This window comes from Morone saxatilis, unplaced genomic scaffold (genome assembly GCF_004916995.1).
Source record: "Morone saxatilis isolate NCDOM2014 unplaced genomic scaffold, NCSU_SB_2.0 Contig20, whole genome shotgun sequence".
NCBI classification, from domain to species: Eukaryota; Metazoa; Chordata; class Actinopteri; family Moronidae; genus Morone; species Morone saxatilis.
Window position 1 is genome coordinate 20,768,623 of NW_023339763.1, and position 25,560 is coordinate 20,794,182.

General features: G+C 44.1%; 1 protein-coding gene across 1 annotated transcript in view; it reads left to right on the forward strand.

Annotated features, from left to right (window-relative positions):
* The window catches only part of med13a (mediator complex subunit 13a), a gene marked incomplete at its 3' end in the record, with an annotated part of 65,583 nt that extends 40,026 nt beyond the window's left edge, over nt 1–25,557 (forward strand). The window contains 29 exon segments of the mRNA XM_035666925.1: nt 640–840; nt 950–1,144; nt 1,231–1,393; nt 2,754–2,880; nt 4,907–5,074; nt 5,076–5,157; nt 5,160–5,191; nt 5,194–5,660; nt 7,046–7,262; nt 9,961–9,991; nt 10,355–10,476; nt 10,798–10,888; nt 12,349–12,554; nt 13,216–13,412; nt 15,688–16,610; nt 17,192–17,359; nt 17,898–18,121; nt 18,376–18,565; nt 18,858–19,275; nt 19,708–19,939; nt 20,234–20,425; nt 21,163–21,386; nt 21,962–22,104; nt 22,233–22,391; nt 23,392–23,580; nt 24,147–24,289; nt 24,392–24,556; nt 25,246–25,346; nt 25,527–25,557. Of these exon segments, the coding sequence (XP_035522818.1) occupies nt 640–840; nt 950–1,144; nt 1,231–1,393; nt 2,754–2,880; nt 4,907–5,074; nt 5,076–5,157; nt 5,160–5,191; nt 5,194–5,660; nt 7,046–7,262; nt 9,961–9,991; nt 10,355–10,476; nt 10,798–10,888; nt 12,349–12,554; nt 13,216–13,412; nt 15,688–16,610; nt 17,192–17,359; nt 17,898–18,121; nt 18,376–18,565; nt 18,858–19,275; nt 19,708–19,939; nt 20,234–20,425; nt 21,163–21,386; nt 21,962–22,104; nt 22,233–22,391; nt 23,392–23,580; nt 24,147–24,289; nt 24,392–24,556; nt 25,246–25,346; nt 25,527–25,557 (5,801 nt within the window).
* Nucleotides 25,558–25,560: the final 3 nt, after the last annotated feature.

Here is a 25,560-nt window from a genome sequence, read left to right on the forward strand (position 1 = left end):
CTGAAAAGGTCAGAGCACTGCTGATTCGGCCAGAGATGGCAAAATGACAGGGAAAGGAAAGCAAATGGCTCAAGTAAGACAGGAAAGATGATCAAGATAAGAGGAAATATATTGTTGGGTGAAAATAGGAAGAGGAAAAATATAAAAAATCAGTGACGCAAGGTATTCATGTAAGGCCAGAACCTAGGAAAGGAGCATAAGGAAAGAAAGAAGGTGGTGGATGGAGGATAAGGTCAAGGTTAAGGATGGGATGGAAGAGAGAATAGGAAGGAAAGAGGTGAAGACCAAAAAGGTAGACATTATGTTTGTTGAAGAGGAGACAAAAGAAGGTATGGGAGGAGAAAGAATGAGGACTAAGTAATGGAAGGTTCAAAAAGTGAGGAGAAAATGTGGAGCCAATGTTAAAGGAAATAAGAAAAGGAAGCAATTTCAGGATGTAGAAAATGGATAAAGCTGAATGGAAAACAAATAAAGAAAGAAAATGGGAAAAGGAAGTGTGGGAGGGAAAAGAACACAAGTAAAGGAAAGAAGGAAGGATGATTTGTGTTGTGACAACAATGCAGAGTTGAAGATGTCCTGACTAACATTGTCTTATCTTTCTGTCCTCTCTTTTCCTCCCCACCCTTTCCTTCTGACTAGTGATCCTGAGTCCTTTTGGCCTGAATGGTACACTGACTGGCCAGTCGTTCAAGATGTCAGACCCACCCACCCAGAAGCTGATTGAAGAGTGGAACCAGTTCTATCCCATCAGCCCCAGCGCCAAGGAGGGTGTGTCGGAGGACAAGATGGAGGACATGGACTGGGAGGATGACTCTCTGGCCTCTGTGGAGGTCCTCGTAGGTCAGTCTTTAGATTATATACCATCAAACCTTAATCTTTGTGAGATTACCTGTGTTAAATGTAGAGTTGTCTGCTGTGGTTCCTGAACATCCCTGCTCTGTGTGTACAGGTGGTGTGCGGATGGTGTACCCAGCCTGCCTAGTGCTGGTACCCCAGTCAGACATCCCTGTTGTGGCCCCTGTGGGGTCCTCCCACTGCACTGCCGTCTACTCGGGTGGCCACCAAGTGCCTGCTTCCCAGCGAGAGCCCGCCATGTCTTTGGTGACCCTCACCCCTCCCACATCGCCTGAAGAGGCACAGACAGGTATAAAGACAGTGTACATTTATAAGATAATATACAATAAAGACCTTTTGTCATATGTTTGTTAACCTTGCTCTTTCCCCCTCCAGTGGACTCGCACTCGGCCCAGAAGTGGGTTAAAATGCCTTCATCATCTGATGCGTTCAGCGTGGACAGGACGAGTCACCATGGAGGCAAGATTCCACGACGGCTAGCCAGTCAGGTGGTGGAGCGTGTCTGGCAAGAGTGCAATATCAACCGAGCCCAGAACAAGTAAGTCTGGTATTGCTCTCTAGAAAGTAGCACAGATTGATTGGCCATGCTATAAATGAAAATTGCCAGAACCCAAAAGATTTTCTTTGTGTATTGATTGGGGGCAGCGATAGATTAAAGAGGCCGTGAGAGTTACCTGTATCTGGGAAAACATCAGAAAGTGAATGAGAGGCAACGCTGCTTCTCTCGTTTATTTATCATATCATCTACTGACACATATTTGACACTGATCTAGTACCAACAGTTGAGAGGTTGTCGCACCTTCAAGGTGTGATTTTATGCAGGGGTTTGAACATGAAGCAGGTTATTAATAGCGGATAGCAAGTGTACATTCTCAGTTCCTATTTCTGGCTAAACGAAGGGTTAAAAGAGTAAACTTTTAAACTTTCTGTTACAAGGTTTGGGCCTCTGGACCATGTCGCCATCTTTGCACATAAATGGTTTGTTGCCAACAATGGTTGACCGTTTGAGAATGTAAGATAAGTATAGTTATTGTAAATTAAACAAACAAGTATAAAACATCACAGTAGAGAGAACCAGTTAGCCTCTCCTGATAGTTCCTTGTTTTTTTTATGAGCACTCACGTTGTTAGTATAACAAGCAGAGTAAAGAAGAGCATGGTTGTGCTGCAGTGATCAAGTACTCCTGGGAAGTTGGAAATCTCATTTTCAGTTTAAAAAAATACAATTAGCACAACTTCTTAAACTGGTTTAGGGTTTTCTACACATGCCCAGATATTTTTTTAAATAAACTTTGAATTATGTGTGATAGCAGGTTTTTTTCTAATCTGCAGAACCTCTTTTTCTGAGCTGTGTGCTTAACAACACTTTTGGTATAGTATTTCCACGCACCTTCTGACTTCACATTGTCATATATAGACACTGATGTCTAAAGTGTTAAATTGGTTTCCATTCTTTATTATTCATTTATAAACCATACAAACATAGCAGAAAAAAAGATGGAAATAATGATACATAGTAATTAAAGAGGGTTTAGCTTGCAGTTTTGTCCCATGGTCTTTTGTATTATTCACCATCAGTGAATGTGACACATTGGGAGCAAGCCGGGATGTGTTGCCCCTTGACCAAGCACAGAATGTCTGCTGCAGTTAGCTGTTGGCTTGTCAGCCAAAATATTATTGCTCCAAGCAGGGCCATGAAATCAGCCTCAGCACTTTTACCATTCGCCACTGTATACTAAAGGAACAGAGAAAGGGCTGTACACTTTTTAGGTTTTGTGTCATAATTTTTGTTTTAAAAAAATGAGGATGGATCTCTTCACGTGAATAACGCTACACAAAAAAGTATTAAAGAAGTGGCTATGCAATTGTGTCAGAAATTTTTTTTTTCCCCCTCCACAGGCGGAAGTTCTCAGCAGCAACCAACGGTACCTGTGACGAGGAGCTGACTGAGAAAGCGGGAGCCTGGGATTTTGTGGAGCCATCACAGAGGTCATACTGCAGCTGTTCCAGGTCAGTCATTTCCCATGTGGATATACAGTATGTGCAGGTTAATGCTCATATATTTGCGCTCAAAGACATTTCAAAAAGGTTATACAAAAGTCTACAGAGCTTTGAACACAGGCACAGAGGACCACAGTCAGCAAAATATCTGCAAGTTATATCCATGTCTCGACTTTGACAAGCATATTATTCTTCATATTTTTCAATTTATCACTATTTTGTATAAATGCCCTGTGCCAGGGCTGAAACCTCTGCTGGGGATGTGTGTGTTTCTGTCAAGACATTTTTATTCCCACGCTGATGGCAATAATTTGAGAGAGAAAGAATAGTTTGACCTCTGATGGAGCACTTAAGGGATAGCGTGGTTCTAAAAGCAGTGTGTGAGTGTTGCATGCTCCTAATGTTGACGAATGAGCTCAAAACGTGTTGAATGAGTTTGTATGTGTCTGTTTAAATGTCACTGTTGATTCTGTCTGGCAGGACAGGTGGCCACAGTTACAGTTGATGCATGTTGTCAGGACATAGGGAAAGGCTACAGTGAGCATGAACACACACACCTGTATTATTTCTTGTATATGACTTTTTTCTAAATTCTGGCTCATTAAAAAAGCTTGATTTGAGTAAAATGGAAATCTACTGAACGGAAATCAAATTTCAGTTGAAATCAAATTTAGTATAAATATAATAACTGTCTTTGGGGCCCCATTCTTGAATTAAACAACAAATCAGGATCTCCCTTGCATCCTTCAGTCTTCAGCTTATCATCTTTACTGACCAACCGCAGTTTCAACCAGCTGCTTTACTCACAAGGGTACATGTAAACACAAGCAGCAGGTCCAATCAGTGAGCTGGATGCTTGACTGGCCTCCACAGGGGGAGCCTGAACCAGACTGACTGAAAGAAAATTCTTAATCATGGTTACTGAGCAAGTACTATCTGAACTGAATTTTGATTGGCAGATACCTTGCATGTTTGGGCATACTTCCATTGGGGAATCCTTTGCACTCGGCATTTTTTTCCACCTAGGGAGAGGAGAGCCAGCTTGGACCGCAGACGAGAGCAGAGTAGATTGGGTCAGTCAGCTGGAGCATGTTAATTTGTTGGAAGCCACCCAGCACTTTGGCGACACAGAAATGGGAAGCTCTGTGCATTGCCAATTTTAATGGCCATTAGCTTTCTTTTGTGGATGGGAGCCTTCCGTGTTTCTGCTTATCTTGACATCTAATTGTCAGCACACGCAAGTAGCCTGGCCATTAAAGAGACAAAGCAGTAGGCTGAACGGTGACCCAGCAGAGGAGAGGCTAAAGAAGAAGTGAAATGAAATGGCTTGGTTGGCTGCAGGTGGTCTACAGAGCAACACAACAGAACCTGATGATCATGGTGAAGCCTTGGTAGGGTGTATTCCAGTGTAATGCATCATCTGATCAGCCATATTTGAACTAGCTGAATAGGCAGCAGAGTTGAGAGTGAGCTATTGTTTGTTTTCAACTGACAGCACTTAGTGTTTTTGCTTTATTGATTTTCTTGTTGGATGTTTTAGAATAAGCTAATATATAGGTTATACATTACCTATCAGAAGATGCACTTTGTTCATGTCATGACTTTGAGTGTAAATAAATAAATAAATAATATACTTAATAACAAAAAATTATATATATAACTATACTTTTTTTATCTTGATTTTATTTACATTGTGTCTGTCTGCTAATTTATTTTTATATATATAGTCCTGCTGCCAAAGTTGCTGTTAAGTCAAAATTAAGATAATTTATGTTTTCTAGCTATATATTTTACAAGCAGATGCTAAGGTTTTAATAGGGTTAATTGAGCTTTATCTTATTCTATAGCTGCACAAATCTCCTGTGCATCATAAAAATGAAAGATTCTCCTTGCTGAATCTTCATTTATAAATATTGTCTATTGATTAATTAATTATTATAATATTAATTTATCTCTACTGTTTGTGTTCTTAGCTGCCACCGATTTTTCCATAGTCTTTTTCCCCTGTTGTCTCTCCTTTGGCAGATACGAAAATCAGTAAACAGCCGCAGCAGGCGCACACCCCAGGTCCAAGACTCAGGTCAGCAGGCCCAGCCCTCCAGCTTCCAACCAAGCAAAAGCCGGGGAGAAAACCAGAGAAAGGTGACAAGGTGGCACAGAAAAGACCGCCCCAACCCCACCTTGCCCATCATCGTAATGTCTGAACCCAGCGAGATGCTTTCAATAGATACAGAGCCAACAGCTGGCCAAAGAGGTTTGGCCATCGAGAGTCAGATGCGAGGAAGATTCACTATATTGACGTCTGCGATGTGTCATCCCAAATAAAGTCACCCCAGCCTCCCTAACCAGTGGGCTGGTCGTCACTTCGGGCGTATAACAGCCCAACCACGCCCAACCCCCACCACTTAGCCCCCACCCCTGCGAGCGTAGCGAGGAGTCAGGGGAGGGCATGAAGAACCCTTCAACCCCCAACAGCCAACACTTTTACCAGCCGCCTCCGGAGCCCTGCCTGGTCGGGGTGAAGGGTGGCGGTGAGGAACCCGGAGGGCCAGAGGGTCTGAATCAGCACTTCCACTCCCATCACCCCCACTCGCACCCTGGAGGGTCGACCTACTCCGAGCCTCCTGAGCCCACAGTGTATGTGGGCTCAGCGGTCAACTTGGAGGAGGACAGCTCCCACGCACCATGGAGGTTATTCAACCTGCCCCGCAGGAAAGAAGCAGAGCTGCCCACGCCACTGCTGCCAGGAGACAAGCTGAGGGACGAGGCCTCAGCGTCACAGGACAACCTGGTGTCAGTCACAGAGTGAGTGACACGTGTCAATTAACAGTCACTACTCGATGCCCTTTCTCCACACACACACACACACACACACACACACACAGGGAGATAACAGCTTCGGCCATTCACAAACTGACTAAGCAGTTAGGCATCCAAGCCCTCCCACCTTTTCCCCTTTTACAGAGTGGCCTGGGCTATTTTGAAATGTTTTCAGTCTCCCTTATCCCTCAGTATTAGAATGTTGGGTACAACACACAGCATTTTAATCTCTTGCTGTGTGCCCTTTTGACATCTCACATCACCAATGTGCAGGGCCAGCACTACTCATCGATTCCCGCATGCACACACCGGAGCTAGGAGAGGAGAAGAGTAGCGGTAGCGTTCAATAAAGACAAAAATCTCTGCTTTATTGTAATACAGTTGAAGCTGAAAGAAATACTGTGAGCTGGCTATCAGTTTGGCAGGCACAGGAGAAAGACTTGCACCAAGATGAAGCTGTTAGCAAGGGAGAGGTTCACAGATGGACAGAGTGGTGGGCGGGGGGGGTGCTGTCTAGTGTGAAGGCAGGCAGAGTGACCAGCAGGCCGTAGGGTGGCCGGAGTGGGAATTATCGGCGGGGTTATGCAATCCCAAGGGGCCAGCCGCTTGGATGGGCTATTCTAGTGAGCTGTAATCCTCCCAGCCCCAGCTCTGAATGGTGGCTAATCTCAGGCCCAGGCCACTGCACACCATCACCTCACATCAGAGCTGGACAGGCATGACGAGAGGATAGAAGTACAGAGAAATATAGGAGACAGTGAAGGGGAGGGATAACACATAAGTTGGGTCAGTCCCTCCTCTCTCACTGAGCAGCCAGTTAGTTTTTTTCTTTTCCCTCCCTCCCCTCCCTGTTCTGTTACATACAAGGAACAAGTAGGCCACCGTCATAGCCACATAAAAGATTTTGATGAGCCCTGTCACGGTAACAAGTGATAAACGTGTCTGTCAGTAAGTGTATGAGCAGTCAGTGCGACAGTCACCACGTTTCCATAAATCTGCTAGAAATGTAATTGTCTGACAACAAACATGATGCATCCAGTTCTGCTGCATGACAGCTGTCAGAACTGTTTGCAGTCACTGCCATTTCTGTTTCTGCAGATAAACATGGTAGCAACTGTGACATATGAAACCAGGCAGCATTAGGCCAAAACAGAGCAGTTGAGGAAATGTTCATATTGCCAAAATGTAAAACTAACTACTTCTCTACTCACATACAACTCCTCTTTCTATGATTTGTTCACTGATCAGACTGCGCTTTTGAAATGATCTGTAATTGAAATATAGCTTTTTAAAACTTTGATTGAATATCTGTTGTCTTTTAACGCTCCAGTGTACTCCAGCATCCTCACACCGCTTTTCCGTCTCCCCAGGGTGATGTCCACTTCTAAATGGCCACTAAAGGTGTCTGAAGAACGCGTTCAGATGTATCGAGCTAGGAGGAACCAGTACCTATCTGCTGCCATAACTGACGGAGATCATGAGCCGGAGGTGGACCCCTACGCCTTCGAGGAAGGAGACGTCAAATTCACATTCTCCAACAAGAAGGATAAAACAGGCGGGGAGCGTGAGCCAGGAAAGAAACATAAGGTGAGGCAAGTTGAGGAGTGAAGAATGTTGCTGAACTGAATGAATGGATGTATCGTACCTTCCTGTTAAAATGGTCCCTCTTGCTTATAGTTGCTTTAGATAGAGGCCTGATAAAATGTAAGACCATGGTGCAACTATTATATTTTATTCTTCATGTGCATTATCATGGGTTTTGCAACTTGTTTCCATAACAACAAACTGCAGTACCTTTCTGTATTGGCAGACATTACTTTTGCACAGCTCTCAAACATCCAACTGCATCTCCCACAACATGCCCTCTACTTTACTCTGCTTATTTGAACATACTCAGGTTTTGACGCACCCATACATTATGGACGTTTCATTTTTTGTCTTGAAACGATCTTTCATTTTAATTGTAATTTTTTACAGTTGAAGTGACAACTAACTTAAATTTGAACCTCGATCGCAGTAATCAACCTGCCACATGGCATCCCTGTCAACATATTTAAACATCATGATTCAGCTTAGATGAATCACCTAGCAGCATAGCTAGTATTATGGTAGCTAGGTCTGCTGCCACTAATTTGTTATATTTAATTTGACACCCTGCCATTTCTTTATTGTGACTAGTTGACCTGAAAAACAGTCCACATTGAACCCAAGTCTGCCCAGAAATAAGCCCTACACAGACGCCTTTTCCAAGTTGGCTGCTTTCCTTCAGCCACACCCCATTGCATTTAATGCAAAAAAAAGCAGTGACAGTTTGAAAAATGCTTTAGCAGTGTGAAGCCTTTCTAAAAGGCAGCATGGAGAGTAACCACACCTTCCTTACTAGTTGCCTGGGGTAAAAGGGGGACAAGAGGGCTGATCAGGGAGCAGGCGAGGTAGAAAATAGGCCATCAGCATCCTCAGCAATACGGCACTAAAAATAACGGTGCAACCGCTTTCTGCATACATCCGCTTTCACTGCCCGAGTCTAAGTGAACAGGAAGCTATCCCTGAATCCCCATTGTTAGTTGAGTCCAGAGGAACACCAAATAGTTAGCCTGTCCAATTTCCTTTAAGTTGTTATGTTTTTCCTATTTGATCTGCCCTCTCGCTCCTTCCCCTTCCCACCGCTCTGCCTCTGGGTTTGTTGGCTCTGGCTCCAGACAAGGGCCACCTGTTAGCTGTGGATCGCCCCCAGCAGTGAAAGGGAGGTGTGTGTGTGTGTGTGTGTGTGTTCATTCCTTGGCTGCACGTTTGCATCAGGCTTCACTGAGCCTGGACTCTAACCATGGCAACAAACCTGGCTCACTGAACCATTAAGCTTAAAAAGCGCACTCAAATATTTTCCCTCTCTTCTGTCCCTCCGGCCTGTGCTGGAATGTAAGGGTAAAGGCAGCTCTCAGTGGAGTGGAGAGTCCCTGAAGAGCAGTCTGTGCAATGGAGCCCTTCCACTGTCTGCTTTATGTGGTGTGTGTGTGTATGTCCACCACATGAGTGTGGGTGTTTAGCATCTTAACATCCTACCAGGCCGATGTGAAATACAAACCTGGAGCACCAAGAGAGTTTTCTTTTCCTCTTTAGAGATGATTTTAGTATAGAAAAAAAACAAAGTGGGTTCCAGTAATTATTCCTAACTGTTTCAACACTTTTCTGTCAGTGGCTTGACAAGCTGTTACAACATCTTCTTTATTCATTGTTCATACTATGAAACCACTTACTGGTGGCTCAGTAGAGTGCAGAGACGTACTGTGAACTGTACATGAGTGTCTCTAGCTATCAATCTTCAAAGTGGAAAGTTATTGACCTTGCTGCAGGCCATGTGGCAAGGACCACCATCTGATTGCCATACCAATGCACAGAAGTGGTTCGGCCTTTCTCAGACCCTCCTGAATTAAGTGTTTTAAGAGGAAGGAAAAAGGTGATGGGAAGACTCAACATATACACACTTATCCACCCAAGGCCAGGTTATTGATAAGGGGTTATGGTATCATTAGCACCTATAGATTATGGCCTTGGTGCAGATGTTGTGCACTGCTGTGGATTGGTCCTTTAAGGGAGACAGATTAAAGCTTGCGTTACTCAGAGAAAAGCCCTGGAGCGTAATGAAATCAATGGCCAGGACATAACATTCCTGTTCCCCAGCTAGAACTGCTCAGCACACAGTGTACACACACAGCCCATCATAAGAGCACACACACACAGAAGGCCGGCCCTCCCACATATTGATGTCTGGGTGGGAGCATTCCTTGGATCATGATTTCACTCTGATCCACACTGGAAATCTCATTTGCCACAGCAGAGGCAGGCAGTGCCTTTTCTCTGTTCTTCTGTTTCTGTCCAATTTTCTTTTATTATTACTTTTACTGCTTTTATTATTTTTATATGATCTATTATTATTTTTGTCCTGATTGGAGAAAGGTCCCCCTTTTGTAAGCTGAAACTGGCTTCTTGATGACACATTACTTTTTTGTGTATTTCCATGTTTTGCTATGTGATTTATCCAAATGAGTCTAGTGTAGTCAAATGTATTTGTGTCATTCTTAATCACAGTTATGGACTCAAAGAATTTCACCCACATTTTAACACAGTAATGAAACACATTCACTCATTCTCTACAGGCTTTCATTTAGTACGAGAGAAAGCTTCATCGTCATGACACTGGTGTCATAACAATTTATCTACCTGCACTGTACATTCTGAGCTTTGTTAAATGGAATATTCACTGTCCCATCTTTCTTTTTCCTTGCAGGGTGAAGATGGAGGAACAGGTCCATCAGATGGTGAGGGGCCTTTTTATTCCCTAATCCCAACCTCTTTTCTGTGACTTTGCTGCTGTCACATATACTCATACTGCCACCACTCCATGATATTAATAGAAATCATATTCATTCATGAAATAAGGAACATTCATTGTCAATTTTTTTTTATTTAAATCTTATATAACAGATTGATCATGCCATAAGCATTTCAGTAAAAAATTTAGAAGAAAATCTCCCTCGTGGAATGATTGAATGGAGAGCAAATTAAAGCCAATCCAGATAGTCAGTCAGCATTTCACTGAGTTCTCAAGCAGCTAAAATCTAGTTGTGGACAAGAATTGAAACCCAGATATTTTAGTATTAACAGTAAACATGTCTGTGCAGATGCTCAGCGGGCGGCTGCTCACAACCGAATGGCTTCCACCAGCCTGATCCACGAGACAGACCTGGCGGTGTCCATCAACGACCTGGACAACCTCTTCAACTCAGACGAGGACGATCTGGCGGTTAGTAGAGACTTTGGCTCACACTGCAATGAATATCTCTTTACACAGAGCCTGGTCTGGCACAGTATTTGTGTGTGTATGAGTGTGTGTTTCCACTGACATTCTTGTGCCAGAGCAGTGTCTTCACTCTGTCCATCATCAGCTGACAATTCTCACTACCCACTGCAGTTACTCTAAGAAGATGTCATGTATGATACTGACTTGCAGGCCCCACAGGTGTGAGAAATATAACAGGAATGAATTTAGAGCAGTGTTATTAACTGACACTTTGAGTTACCAAAATGATCAGGAGCTAAAATACTTCTTGTTTTTTGTCCACAGCCTGGTTCCAGGCGACCGGTGAATGGAACAGATGACAAATTTGGCAGCAAGGAACCGAAGCCATCCACTCTGGACCCTGTATCCTGCATCAGTATGTATCTCTACATCTGTCTCTGCTGATTTTGCCCTCTCTCTCTCTCTCTCGCTCTCGCCCTAAACACTTATGTGCCGTGTCTTCTTAAACTACAAGGATGGATTTAACTCAAGTGTTAATCTAGAATCAGATCCCTGTGAGTCCCTTGAAAATAAAGAGTGGTGCACTGAGATTTTGGCAGAAGTCACTTCAGTTTTAAACATAGTATTCCCCCTGCTCACAATATCTAAGTACTAATTGAAATGGCATCATATCCTTCAACTCAATTAATTAAAATTAAGGCTTTTGCTACTTATCATTGATGCTCACCCTTTGTACAGCCACCTAGTGGTGGAGAAAGAATATGGCTGTAATTAACTTGCATCTGTGTTTAGGTCGAGACTCATCCTGTAGCTGCTGTCTTGTCTCCTTTGTTACTGTACTGCTAACTCCAGAGTCTTGCCTTTTAAAGTTTCACTCAATTTGTTGACTTAACACAAATGCACCAGACAGTATTTTCTGTGATCTTTTTTTTTTTTTTTTGTCAGTTTAGTTATTTATTCTTAGGTTTAAGCTCAGGGACACTAATGAAGAGCTGAAGAGAATTTAATGACACTCTGTATTTTACTGTGAAGCAAATTGGTCTCAGATCAACCATTTTGCTTCATGTTTTATGAACAGATACTGTACAGTCTTAGACTCTGCCCATTTACCATGAATTGTGTTTGTTATCCCCCTGGAAGCATCTTGCAATTCCAAAAATGGTTTGAGAGTTTAAGACCTTGCATATTGCCCACACAGTCTCTGGCTATGTTTACATGAAGATATACTTATCTTTGCAGGAAACCTGTCATTCTAGTGTACAGTAGAATTATCTGAAGAAAAGGAAAGCAGTATAAAAAGAAGGTGCTCCTGCTTTTACCCACCTCCTAACTTTGCATAAACAGCTCTGCTGGATAGCTGTAAATATTCTCGCTGATATATAAAGAAAAAAAAAAGCCAATGAACATGCCAAGATAACTGACGAACAATGTAAACATTTCATCAGTCATGGGCAAGATGCCAGAGCACATCTAGTAAGCATTCATCTGTTTTGTATTTACATGGTAGCTGCCTATAAAGACAGCTGCTTGTCATATTGGTTCCCAGAACAAGAAAACCTACATCAGCACGCATCTTGACAGCTAATGTAGTAAACAGCACAGTTCTAACAACAAACAATTACGCATCTTACTTTAACTCATCCACATGATTCACATAATTGTTATTTTAAAGAGTCTGTGTCTCTGTACAGAGCAATTAAGATATTGGCAAGTAAATATAATTAAGTTTATCTCATTATCAGCGTCTTTAGCAGTGTTAGGTGTATAATAAGGGTAGTTGTGTCAGAATAGGCTTTTGACTTGTGCACTCATTCCTCTTCAAACCCATTATAATCCAAATATGTCCTATTCTGATGGCCCCCTGTCACCCACCAGGTTCGGCAGACCTGCACCAGATGTTTCCCACGCCTCCCTCACTAGAGCAGCACATCATGGGCTACTCTCCAATGTGCAGCAAGGACTACGGCAGCATGGAGGCCAACCAAGGCATGACCACGCTGGACGGCACCTCATCTCTGGGAGGCCACTTCAAGATTGAGGTGGAGGAGAGCTTCTGCAGCCCAAAGCCATCTGAGATCAAGGTGAGTCTAGGCTGAGTAAATCTGTCACGTATTATTGCAGTGTCACTTGCAACTGACTGAACCGATAGGTGGAATTACTGCTAGAACCAGTAGATATCGTAAGTCAGAATGAATGATTGTCGGTGGACATATGTTCTTCACCATGCACGTTTTGAGGCAGCTGGGTGGCCACATGGTCACAGACTGCCCTTCAGATTTCCCACGTTAACAAGCATTGAAGTGCCCATGAGCAAACACAATTAATTCTAACCAGTTCTGTAGTCCTGCAACAATAGACCCAAGGATAATGAGGTTTGGGGAATTTTAATGCTTGAGGTTTTCGGCTGTGATACACATATTTTGTTTTGATTCATAGTTTACACTCTGTGTCAGGTATAAGTAGTGTCCTTGGAATTAGTGAGATGAAGATGCCTCAGATGTTTATGGTAATATAAGGTAGCAAAGTCTTAGCTAGGAATGCCTTCATGCGTCTTTTGTATGTTTTGTTAATCCTGTTTTTAACATGGTATTCACATTTCTTGCAAGGTTGCTGTTACATGTTTCCCTGTGTCCTTATCTGCCTAGAGGACAGGGAAACAAAAACAGATTTTCTCTGCAAAGACCTGTAATGACATAATCATTTTTCTACCTTACTATGCCTTATTTTCTGTCCATCCTGCAGGACTATTCATTTGTGTACAAGCCAGAGCTGTGCCAGGCATTCGTAGGCTGCTCCATGTTCGCTCCTCTGAAGACATTGCCCAGCCACTGTCTTCCGCCTATCAAAATACCAGAGGACTGCATCTACCGACCAAGCTGGACCATGGGCAGAGAGATGCTCAACCCTGTGCCTGTCATGACCTTCCTCAACAAGGACAGGTATGCAGCTGTAGTGCTTTTAACTGAGGTTTTTAACACCATGACTGTGGGTGGGCAGTACTATACAACTATAACAATGATCCACTGCATCTTAACAGAAGCACATGAAGTGATTTCAGTCGTGTCAATGCCAGGCCTTGCTGACATCCTTCTGCATGCCTTATTTCTGTATAATTGTTGTCTAGCTCGTTTCAAAGATTCCTCATAATCATGATGATCTGGGCAGAGGGTTACTGAGGCATTCTAATTTCTACTTGCTGAAGAAATGCCAAGGCTGTGCATGCTGGTTTCTGTTTTTGCGTGCTAGGAAGCATATACTCATACTCAGCTCCCTTTCTGTCTGCACACCCTCTGGTCTCTCCCTGGACACCCCCATAGCAGGCTGCTCAATTTCCCATGCATGACTGCCTTAGGCGGAGCAGGGAAATGAGTGTAAAATGCCTCCTTGGTTGAAGATGAGGATTATCACTGGAGTGGTGAGATGGGGCCACCACAGCGGCTCCATGCCACCTTACTGCTCATAGCAGCTTGGAGTCTCTAGTGTATCTGTCACTGTTCCTCTTAACTACACACAGCTACACTTCTGCTACTTTCCATACACACACGCACACAGGAATTTCTTATCAGAAAAGTGTTTTTCTGTAATCAGAGCAGTCGATCTTTATTACATTCATATGGACTTTATTGAATATTATTATACCTGTGTGTTGCATTGACCAGAGAACATGAAATCTGGCAGGCCCACCAAACTTAAGGACCTCACTGGTCTATATCTACTCTATCTAGCTTGCTACTCCGAGCAGAAACTTTCACCATGATGCACTTGTTTTATGCTTTTAACACTGTCAACGTTACTTTATGTGTTTAGCTGAATTTTATCGCACTACAAACCATTCAATTTAAAAAAAATCAACACCTTGTAAACTAATAAAGTGGCCTGGAGCAAATGCCAGAGCTTTTTCTCAGGCATGGTTGTGATTGAAAAATGAAAGAAAGGAGAGATATATTGCTTATACCTGTGTCAGCATACAGTTTATCCGGCAGGTTCAGGCTGAGCTGGAAATGTGGACTGACTTTTCCACAAGAAGGAATTCATTCTTTTTGCAGCAGAGCTAATTGCAACTGTGGGGCTATACTTTTGCCTGATGATTATTAGGAGTACACTGAAGCATGACAGGAAATGTAGAGCAGGACAAGCAACAAGGGTGATCACATTTTAAATACTTTTAATATGACTAGGGCTCATTATTTTCTTTTTTATTAAGTGTGTAATTGGAGTGCTAAGCTTGGTTGAGGTGGACTGTGCAGGGGAGGGAGCAGTATCTGCACTTGGTTAAGCTTGGCCAATGTCCAAAGAGTCATGGTTAAAGATCATAATAATGTTGTGTTAGTGCTACCTTAGCGTCTGCGTCCCATCTTGAACGTGCCCTGGCTGCAGGAGAGAGAGTTGTGCTGGGACTTCCTTCTAATGGGTCTGTGCCAGGATTTGTTCCCCACATATAGCTTGGGACATGATGTGCTCACCCTCCCTCCTGTGTGTGTGTCTCTCTCTCTCTCTCTCCCTCTCCCTCCCTCTCTCCCTGCTTCCTTACTGTTGCTTGCCAGCCCAAAAATAAACCTCACCTCAGAGGGACGCTCATTGAAATGTTTATTGAATGTCTCTCTCTCTCCTGCTGCTTCTTTCGCTACCCGTTTCTCATGCTCTCTCTCCCTTGCATTCTTCTTCTCTCATGTGTAAACATGTGTGCAGTCTTAACCCACTCTGCATTCCTTTTGTTGTGAATATGGTCGTGCCCTACTGCCTTATTACTCGAACTATCTTCACAAATGCAGTGAAACAGTTGGCTAACAGTGCATTGTTATTTGAAGCTATGTGCTCAACATGGCTGCTTTGTTTTTAAGACCTGGAAGTCAAGTATGTTCTGTGTACTAGTGCTTCCTTACTTCCGTACTTACTTTTTTCCATGCCACAATAAGATGTACAGTAAATCACGACCACAGTTGAGATTTTTTTTTGAGAGTCTGATTTCTTTATTTTTTATTGTGATGAACATGGGAAATTAATAACTTTGACAGTGAAAGCTGTGATTAGAATAGTTAATCTTATTCATTGTCTAACAGGGATATGTTCTAAGTGTCCACATGGTTTTGTTCAGGATCAAAATCCTTTTAATGAGCCCTGGACTCCCCCGGTTTCTCTCTCTTAAACATACTGTAGTGCCTTCTTAAATTTGTAGCGCCTTTTCTAATTCATGTTTTGTCTTTGTGCCCTCAGTAACATCCCCAGTGTGGGTAGCACCATGGACCAGGACTACAGCCAGTCCTACACCCCTCAGACCCACACGCAGTTCATCTCGATCAGTGCTCCACCAAGTAACAGCGGCGCTGGCATCCTGCCTTCACCTGCCACCCCACGTTTCTCTGCACCCACCCCACGTACGCCACGCACCCCACGCACACCACGAGGCCCCTCCAGTGTCCAGGGCTCGCTCAAGTACGAGAACTCTGACCTATACTCGCCAGCGTCCACCCCCTCCACCTGCCGACCGCTGAACTCAGTAGAGCCGGCAACTGTACCCTCCATCCCCGAGGCCCACAGCCTCTACGTCACCCTAATCCTCTCAGAATCCGTCATGAACCTCTTCAAGGACTGCAACTTCGACAGCTGCTGCATCTGCGTATGTAACATGAACATAAAAGGAGCCGATGTGGGCGTGTACCTGAGCGATCCCATCAGTGAGGCCCAGGAACCCTGCAGCTGCGGCTTCAGCGCCGTGGTCAACCGGCGTTACGGCAACGGCTCTGGTCTCTTCCTGGAGGACGAGCTGGATATCATCGGCCGCGGCTCGGACGTCAGTCGAGAGGCAGAAAAGCGCTTTGAGGAGCTGCGGCTCTCCTCGCTGGAGAGATCTGTAGTTGGGAGGGGTGACCGAGTCCCAGATGAGCTGATTCTCCTCATGCAGGACCAGTGTACCAACCCCTTTTCCCCCATTTCAACCCTGGAGCATGACGTAGTGACACGGGGGCCAAGCGGGGCTCCTGTACCACCCTGTGTGAGGGTGGAGGAGAGGGACTACCGCAGCGACTGCTACATGGCCCTGGAGCACGGGAGGCAGTTTATGGACAACATGTCGGGTGGCAAGGTGGACGAGGCACTGGTCAAGGGCACTTGCCTGCACCATTGGGCCAAACAAAACGGTGAGAAATATGGCATTCTAGATTGTCCTGGATGGACACCAAATCTTTTTTAGGGCTATTGTAGTTGTTATTTAATCATAAGTAGTTGAAAGAGGCTGTCTGCAAATAATCATTCATCCAAATGTATTGACCGTGAAAGCAAGACTAGAATAAAAATGTATAGTTTATTAGGGTTCATATGGCAAAACATTGCCAAAAACTTATTTGAAACATTTTAAACCTTTGTGGTACTAATAGTGTCCCTTAGATTGTTTTGTTTTGAGAAGTTGTCACTTTTTGACAATATTTAAAAAAAACAACAACTGCATTTTGGAGAAATATATAGTAGAATAGCATTTTCACTTCATTTTATCAGTTGTGAAACAGGCCTATAATTCATGAGTCAAACTCGTATACCTGTAAGTTATATAGTCAAAAAGTTACAGATCAGGACACTTAACAGTAGCTATAACTAAATTTGAGGGCTAAAAGATTTGTTGAGAAGCTCACTGACATGTGTACTCTCTCTGCTTTTTGCAGCCAGACTGTTTCTCATGTTGTGATTAATCTTAAGCTTCCCCCTTTACTCATCTGTTCTCCAGCAGTGGACGTGAGTGCGCTGTGCTCTCAGGATGTGCTGCGGGTGCTGATGTCCCTTCAGCCTGTACTCCAAGACGCAATCCAGAAGAAGAGGACGGTAAGGTCGTGGGGCGTTCAGGGTCCCCTCACCTGGCAGCAGTTCCACAAGATGGCTGGACGGGGCTCTTACGGTAAGGCCGGGGACAAGCTAGGGAAGTTTATCCACTTGATACACGCTTCTGACTGTTGCTTTGCTACCATCCAGTTGATTTGTATTAAAATCAGCTCTCAGTGAATTAGTGTTTTTCCACCACATATACAGTGGAGCTTTCTTGGAAAAGTTCCCTGAGAGTAAAAGCTTAAAATACTAAAATAATTATTGGTCAAATCCATGACTGTGTGGGGGAACATTTGGTGTTTGTGTGTGTGACATTTGGGATGCGTGTGTCATGGTGTGGAAAAACTGGATGTTGTCAGATCAATAGGCAGTGTGGTCCCTCTGCTGTGGTCCAGATGTCAGCTCTGTTGGGAGGAGCTGTCAGATCGTTTGGTGACCTCACATTCTGATGCACAGTGGAGAGCGGAAGGAGGCAGGCAGGGTAGCTGACACTTAACCTGTTAACATCACTCACTCACCATTCTTTCTTTTTTTGTGTTTCTTTCTTTCTGCCTCCTTCCACGCTTGGTTTTTCCCTCTTTCTCCTCCTCCTGTCCACTTCACTCCCACAGGCACAGACGAGTCCCCAGAACCCCTGCCCATCCCCACCTTCCTGGTGGGTTATGAGTATGACTTTGTGGTGCTGTCTCCGTTTGGTCTGCCCTACTGGGAGAAACTGTTGCTAGATCCCTTTGGCTCCCAACGGGACATCGGGTACCTGGTTGTTTGTCCTGACAACGAGGCTCTGCTCAGCGGCGCCAAGAGCTTCTTCCGAGACCTCACTGCTGTCTATGAGGTAGAGACTCTGAAGAAGGGTGCAAACACTTCAGCGTTAGCGCTATTAAAATGTATCACTGCTTTACTTTGCTCCATCCAGGTTTGGCAGTTAATTATGCAAATACAATAATTCTAAGACTTATTCCTGATGGAAAAATCTATATAAAAGGCACTGCAAATACAACTGCAACCTACTATTGTCACATGAAATGACATTTATGTTCCAGTTCTCATTGTTTTTGCCACTTGGCCTGTATGTTTGTTCTTCTGCAGTCATGTCGACTTGGTCAGCACCGGCCCATTTCCAAAGGCTACCCCGATGGCATAGTCCTCGTCGGTGGCAATGGGGCCAAGAACCTTGTGGATCAGCCAGTCAGCGATTGGTTCCTCAAGGCCGCCAGCGGCAACAGCGACGCCTTCACTAAGCTCAAACTCTATGCACAAGTGTGCCGCCACAACCTCGGTATGTGTCATTTGCAGTCTGCAAACTGAATGCTGCATTTTTTATTCTTCAGTTTCTGTGGTTCTTCTGTTGCTCAGTGCTCTGCTCAGTGGGTTCTTTGTTGCTGAGTTTCCACCTTCAACACCATTTTGTTTAGTTATAAAAAAAAAAAAAAGGCTAGCTAGAGAGCCATGACTGTTTGAAAGAAAGCTTAAAATCAGTGTAGGAGGAGGTGAAGTTGAAATGGAATAAAAAAAGACTTCATTTTCTCAATGTTATTAATAAAAGTCCATGGTGTGCTTTCCTCTTTTAGCTCCATACCTCGCATCACAGCCATTGGACAGTTCCCTCCTCACACAGCCCAGTCCCCCGCCCTTGTCCAACCAGTCATCATCCACACAACTGTCTAGCTCCGCCTCCGGCTCAGTTGGCCAGCAGGGATCAGTGAACACTGCGGGCTCCACCGTTCCCAACAATGGCAGCAGCAACAGTGGGTCTGCAAATGGCTCTGCGTCATCCAACAGCCTGGTGGCATCCTCAGGCCAGCCCGGCAGCGGGATACCGTCTGCCAAGGCTACCTCTTTTCCCCCCTTTGGGAGCATGGGCAGCCAGGGCCAGGGAGGTGCCCCCCAGAGTGGACAGCAGGGACAGCAGGCTGGTACCCAAAATACTGGCACCTCAGGGGATAACTCCAGCAGCCAGGCCCAGGGGCCCACAGAGCCTCCTGAAAGGTACTTCAGAACACACATGCCTACACACCATCAGCTCAAAAAAGCAGAATATATTTGATTGTTTTGGCAAGCTTTGATCTACTGTATTTTAAGTATTTAATGACATGAAATAAATTAAATGAATAGGTCATCCCTTTTATGAAAGACACAATCATAAAATAAATCCATTATAATGTAATTCTCTTCTAAAAAGCAAAATATGTATCATAGTACTTGAATTTTACTGGTAGCTAAGTGACACTGAAGGACCAGTTTGATAGCATGTCTTTGATCATTGCTATTTATATACATTATATGTATTATTATACATATTTTTCAGTAGTCTTGAAATGTGACTCAGCCATTCAGAAACTGAGGACAAAAACTAAGAAGTGAGCCAGGGACAAGATCTCTTTGATAACACTGTGTGTTTGTGTATCCCGCTTCCCCCAGCACTTTGGAACGAGAAAAGGTAGGCGTGCCCACAGACGGGGAGTCCCACGCCATCACATATCCACCTGCCATTGTTGTTTACATTGTGGACCCCTTTAGCTATGAGGAGGCCGACGGTAGCCCAGGGCCGGTGCCGGCCCACTCCAGTGTGTGGACGCTGGGTTTGCTACGCTGCTATCTTGAGATGCTTCAGTTTCTGCCCCCACACATCCGTAATTCTATATCCGTACAGGTAAGTGAAGTTCCCAGGAGAGCCACCTTTTTTTATTGCTCACCATATTGTATTTCATTATCACCAAGGTAACTATATACTGGTCACATAGTGTATGTGTATGGTGATTAGGTGAAAATTTGCCCTAAAAAGTTTTTAAAAAGATTGTCCCAACTTTTTGCTCACTAACTGCTTTCCCTTTAAGAAGTAGTAGTAGTAGTAGTAGTAGTAGTAGTAGTAGTAGCATTGTAGGAGAGAATGTAGACTGTTATAATTGATGCCTATGTCTAAAAACGTCTGTTCTTTTTACCTTAGATTGTCCCCTGCCAGTACCTGCTACAGCCAGTACGAGGCGAAGACCGCCATATATATGCCCAGCACCTCAAGTCTCTAGCCTTCTCTGTCTTCGCTCAGTGCAGACGGCCACTGCCCACCTCCACCAATGTCAAGTCACTGACAGGCTTCGGCCCGGGCTTGGCCATTGACACAGCGCTGAAGAGCCCTGAGGTAAATGCAACACATGGCCAAGTTGTAGCACTTGCGCTCTAATTGCTTTGACATAATCCACCTGTAAAGCAGAGAGAGGTGTTGTTCTAGTGTGCACTTGCAGTTCAGTTCTTTAGCTGATCAGTAGCAGCGCCCTGTCGACTATGTGTTACCATCACACACCACACATGCTAGTGTTGTCCGCTGATCGATAGGCAAGCAGACAGAGGCTGACACCGTGGCCATAGCAGCAGCATTTCAGTTGCTTTTAGCTCTCCTGCCAGACATGAACCTGACCTGATATGACCCAGCCTTTTGCCCTGGTTGTGTTCAGTCTGCCACTGAAAAGAAAGAAGGCAATGAGATATAGAGTTCTTGTGCTAACCATCCTTGTAGTTTTTTCTGCTGAAACAGGACCAAGGGAACTTGTAACCCTCTGCTATTCCACAGTTTTCTTTCCATTATCTGCTTGGCTAGCTCCCTGAGACCTCCATAATGGGATCTTGACTCCAGGTTTAGACAAAGGGGCACTTTAGATCAGGACCTAATTCAGTTGACTTCCTTGCAGCCAGTGCTACCTTTCCCTTTAACACACTGGCAAACCTCGGAAACAAACAAAGGACAGTTTTGCTTGTAAAGAAGAATGTTACCAAAGAAATGATTTCCTGCAGCCAATCATGTGTGAACAACATTTACATATCAGTTTGTGTAGGAGGACTAAATCCTTTATCGTCATATCTTCACCTCCCAATCTGCAGAGGCCGGAGTGTCTGCGTCTGTATACACCTCCGTTCATTCTAGCACCGGTGAAGGACAAGCAGACGGAGCTCGGGGAGACATTTGGGGAGGCATCGCAGAAATACAACGTGCTCTTTGTAGGATACTGTCTGTCCCACGACCAACGCTGGCTCCTAGCTACCTGCACTGACCTGTATGGGGAACTCCTGGAGACCTGCATTATCAACATAGATGTACCCAACAGGTAGGACTACCAGCATCTGCACGATACTAAAACCAACCAGCTTTACAATCTTAATAATGTATCATCACTAGGAATCCCCAGTATTGCAGTGTTTTTGTTTATAGTGCAGTTATTATTAGTTATTTTATCAATCTGGTCCATTTCATTTGTCTATACACCACTGCACTTACACCAGTGTTGGTATCATCCCACATTCAGTCACAGCTACACAACAAATGCCTGTAACCTTACCAAAAGGTTTGTGAAAGCGGTCAGCAACACTTAAAATGTGTCTGCTTGATATCAAAACTGTGATTTCAATTATGTCAATTTAGCTGTCAAACCACACGATTTGCCTAAGCAGTAATTAGGCTTGAGTGAGAAGGCACACCACTGTCAGTCAAGCATGGTCTGCACAGGCCCACACATGGCTGAGAAAAGGTTTACTTTTACCTGCCTGAAGAGCTTGGGCTTACAAAACTTTATACCAGCTCTATTGACCAACGTCTAAGAACACTGTACATACAGTGTGCTTCTCTTAATGTTTGTTCTGAATATTTTAAAAGTGGTTTTGACATGCAATGCATGTTTCACAGGGCACGGAGGAAAAAGGGCTCTGTTCGGCGGCTCGGCCTGCAGAAGCTGTGGGATTGGTGCTTGGGATTGGTGCAGATGACATCAGTCCCCTGGAGGGTGGTGATTGGCAGACTGGGCAGGATAGGACACGGAGAGTTAAAAGGTAAGGAGGGCGGTAATGCTAAAATGCAAATTTTCACAGCCCAAAAAAATGGAGAGCCATTCAAGTGTTTCATAGCAGTGTGTCACTTGTTCATTCCTCACTGTTGCTCTCCTCTCTTGAATCTCCAGACTGGAGTATTCTGCTGAGCAGGAGAAACCTCCAGTCACTGAGTCGCCGTCTGAAGGAAATGTGTCGAATGTGTGGCATCTCCGCCTCAGATACTCCCAGCATTCTCAGCGTGTGCTTGGTTGCCATGGAGCCCCAGGGATCCTTTATCATCATGCCAGGTACAGTGTGCGCACATTGCAAAGATTAGAAATACACTAACTATCTGTTTTAACGTACACTTCTCATCTGAGTCGCACCAAGAAAGGCAGCGCTGTGTTTGTGTGGATGTGTGTGCGTGTGTGTGTGAGAGGACGTGATGGATGGCAGCAGCATATCACAATGCGTGTCCCTTCCTTGTCCAGATCAGATTGATGGCAGGGTAGATCATGTACCTTTCGCTCATAAAGCACTACCTCTCAGATGCCCATTGATCTCAAAGCGGTGTGATGGAGAGCCAGATCAATGGGTTTATTTTGGGCAACGAGCGGGGGGGATTGTCAGTGCATCATACCAGGATTGTGTTGAGCGATGCTGGGCCGAGGACATCTCCTTCCTGAAAAGCTGAAAGAGATTAGAAAGGCTGCGCTAGCCCCAGATGAGTATGACTAGGAGGGTTTTCACATCCCTGTAGCATGGAATTTAAACTTTGAGAGTTGTTGACAGCTGTTGTGACATTTTATATCTGGTTCCTTTTATGATTATAAAGTACATATGTGGAAGCCTACCACTGAGTTTATCTTATGCAATTGATATTGTAAAATTAAGACATGTTAATATTTCAACAGTAATTTTATTCAATTTGAAAGCTTTAATTGAAAAGGACTCTATTTAATCACAAGTGTAAAGCTGTTATGTGGTGTTCAGTTGAAGATGTTACTTTTAATTATTAACATTGTCATTATGTTGCAATGAAATGAAATTAATTAAAATCAGTGAAAGGACTTGATGTAAAAAATACACTTTAGAGTTATATTTCAGACATTTGTTTAGGAGTGTACATCAGTTTCCTGTTGTTGCTTGAATGCTACGAGTATATTATCTTCCTTTGTCCTGTGATGTCAGAGATCAGTTAAAGGATTTTACCCGTATTAGATAAAAAGTTTGTGACATTTTGTTTGTTTTTAGCCACACTGTTTATTGACCCATCACTCACTCGCCCTCCTCTGTGCATCCCATCAGACTCTGTGTCGACAGGCTCTGTGTTCGGCCGCAGCACCACCTTGAACATGCAGACGTCCCAGCTAAGCACCCCGCAGGACACCTCCTGCACCCACATCCTGGTCTTCCCCACCTCCGCCTTCGTCCAGGTGGCCAGCTCCAACTACACCAACATCGACCCCAACATCGACATTCTCAATGCCACCACTGGTCAGTAGTGCTCCGTCATATATCTTCCAGTCATTGCCTGGGATTCTCTTGTGTTTTTCTCAGTGTGGCTCATCCTATTTGCCAGACCTTAAACGAAGTCGCAGATGTTAAAGTGAAATGCAGCAGTTGCTGTGTTTTCCTCTGTACTGTTTGTTTACAAATCCTTCCTGTTTACTTTTCCAGCCTATTAAGACTGTTTTGTCGTAGCGTGTGCTTACATACCTAGTGCATCTACAGCACCCTCCAGCGTCCTCGGCTTATTTCCTTTGTGCAAATATTTGGTATAATTTATATTTGGTACCAGAAATATGAAGCATGGCCACTCACCTCCGATACAAAATTGACCACATCCCCACATGATCTTTTCTCAAATATACCGTGCAAGTTATTGCCACAAAAAACACCCAACATATTTTTCACTCATAACACACAGATCAGAAGGAGTCGAAATTTTAATGAAGAGCATTTAAGCTGCTTTCCAGCGACCTTGCGAACTAATGAGTTAAAAGGAATCTTACCACTTCATCACCTGCAGACCTGTTGAATTATTCTCCTGTTCTCCTCAGATGGGTCCGATGCTATCGGGATCTTTGACCTGCTGGACCAGGAGAACGAGTTGGTGGACCCAGACATCATCAACATCTCGCCCACCACTTCACCAGTACACTCCCCTGGCTCTCATTACCACCACGGAGGAGATGGCAGTAAGGTGAGACATGCAGACAGGTCATGGTGGGTGGGTGTTGGAATATTAAAAGTAGCCTTTGATTGTGAAAAACAAAGCTAACCTTGAGTTTCTGCCTTGTTGCAGGGCCAGAGTACGGATCGTATGGAGTCTCATGAAGAGGTGCCTAACCTCCTGCAGCAGCCTCTGGCCCTCGGCTACTTTGTGTCCACAGCTAAAGCTGGCCCACTACCCGACTGGTTCTGGTCAGCTTGTCCGCAGGCTCAGAACCAGTGTCCACTCTTCCTCAAGGTAACAGGCTTTGATCATCTCACATGTTTTTGGGAAATGTGCTTTCTTGTAGAGGAGTTAGATTGAAACATAGATACCACTTGACTCATGTCTGTGCAATAAATATGAAGCTACAGCAAACATTTGATTATCTTAGCTTGCCATAAAGAATAAATACATCTCACAAGCTCACAATTAACATGTTATTTTTCCTCGGTTTAAATTTGTATAAAAACAAAAGTGTAAAAAGGACACACATGGTTTTATGAGGGGTTATATAATGGACTATTTCTGGCCCGGAGTCTCCACTGATTGCCTGGAAACCTCAAAGTGACCACAAGACCAGGAACCCATTGCTCCTGGCAAAGACACAGAACTTGCCATAAAACTACAACCGTCCGTTTAATAATGCAGTTATCCTGTACGTCATTAATGAACTACAATCTGTTCTGTAGCAGTATTATTTCTTAAGTGACTATACCTCAGCAAATGTTTTTGCAATAACTGAACCAAAAATGGTACATACAAGAAAACAACATAGTTTTGGTTTGCACTGATATCCCTTGCTTCTGGAATTAGCTACAGACTCGCTGCTGCTGTCACTGCTTTGTGAAAAGAGCTATAATTATTTAGATGAGATGTAATAAAAGGTTAATAACTTCATTATAATGCTATTGACGCCACCTCTTTCTCTCTGCTCCCTCTCTCAGGCCTCTTTGCACCTCCATGTGTCTTCAGTGCAATCAGATGAACTACTGCACAGCAAACACTCCCATCCCCTAGACTCTAATCAGACCTCAGATGTACTCAGGTAAACGACACCAGAACACATCCGCCACAAGTCAAGTGCACAGACTACCTTTACCACCCTGTTGTTTTCAGGGGGATTTAAGTGATGACGATATACATATTTGAAAAAGTTTAAGTGTTTCATCCTACAAATGCCTCCTAATTAAATGAGTAACTGCATTTCTTTTGTATGCCTGAGCAGATTTGTGCTGGAGCAGTACAACGCCCTCTCCTGG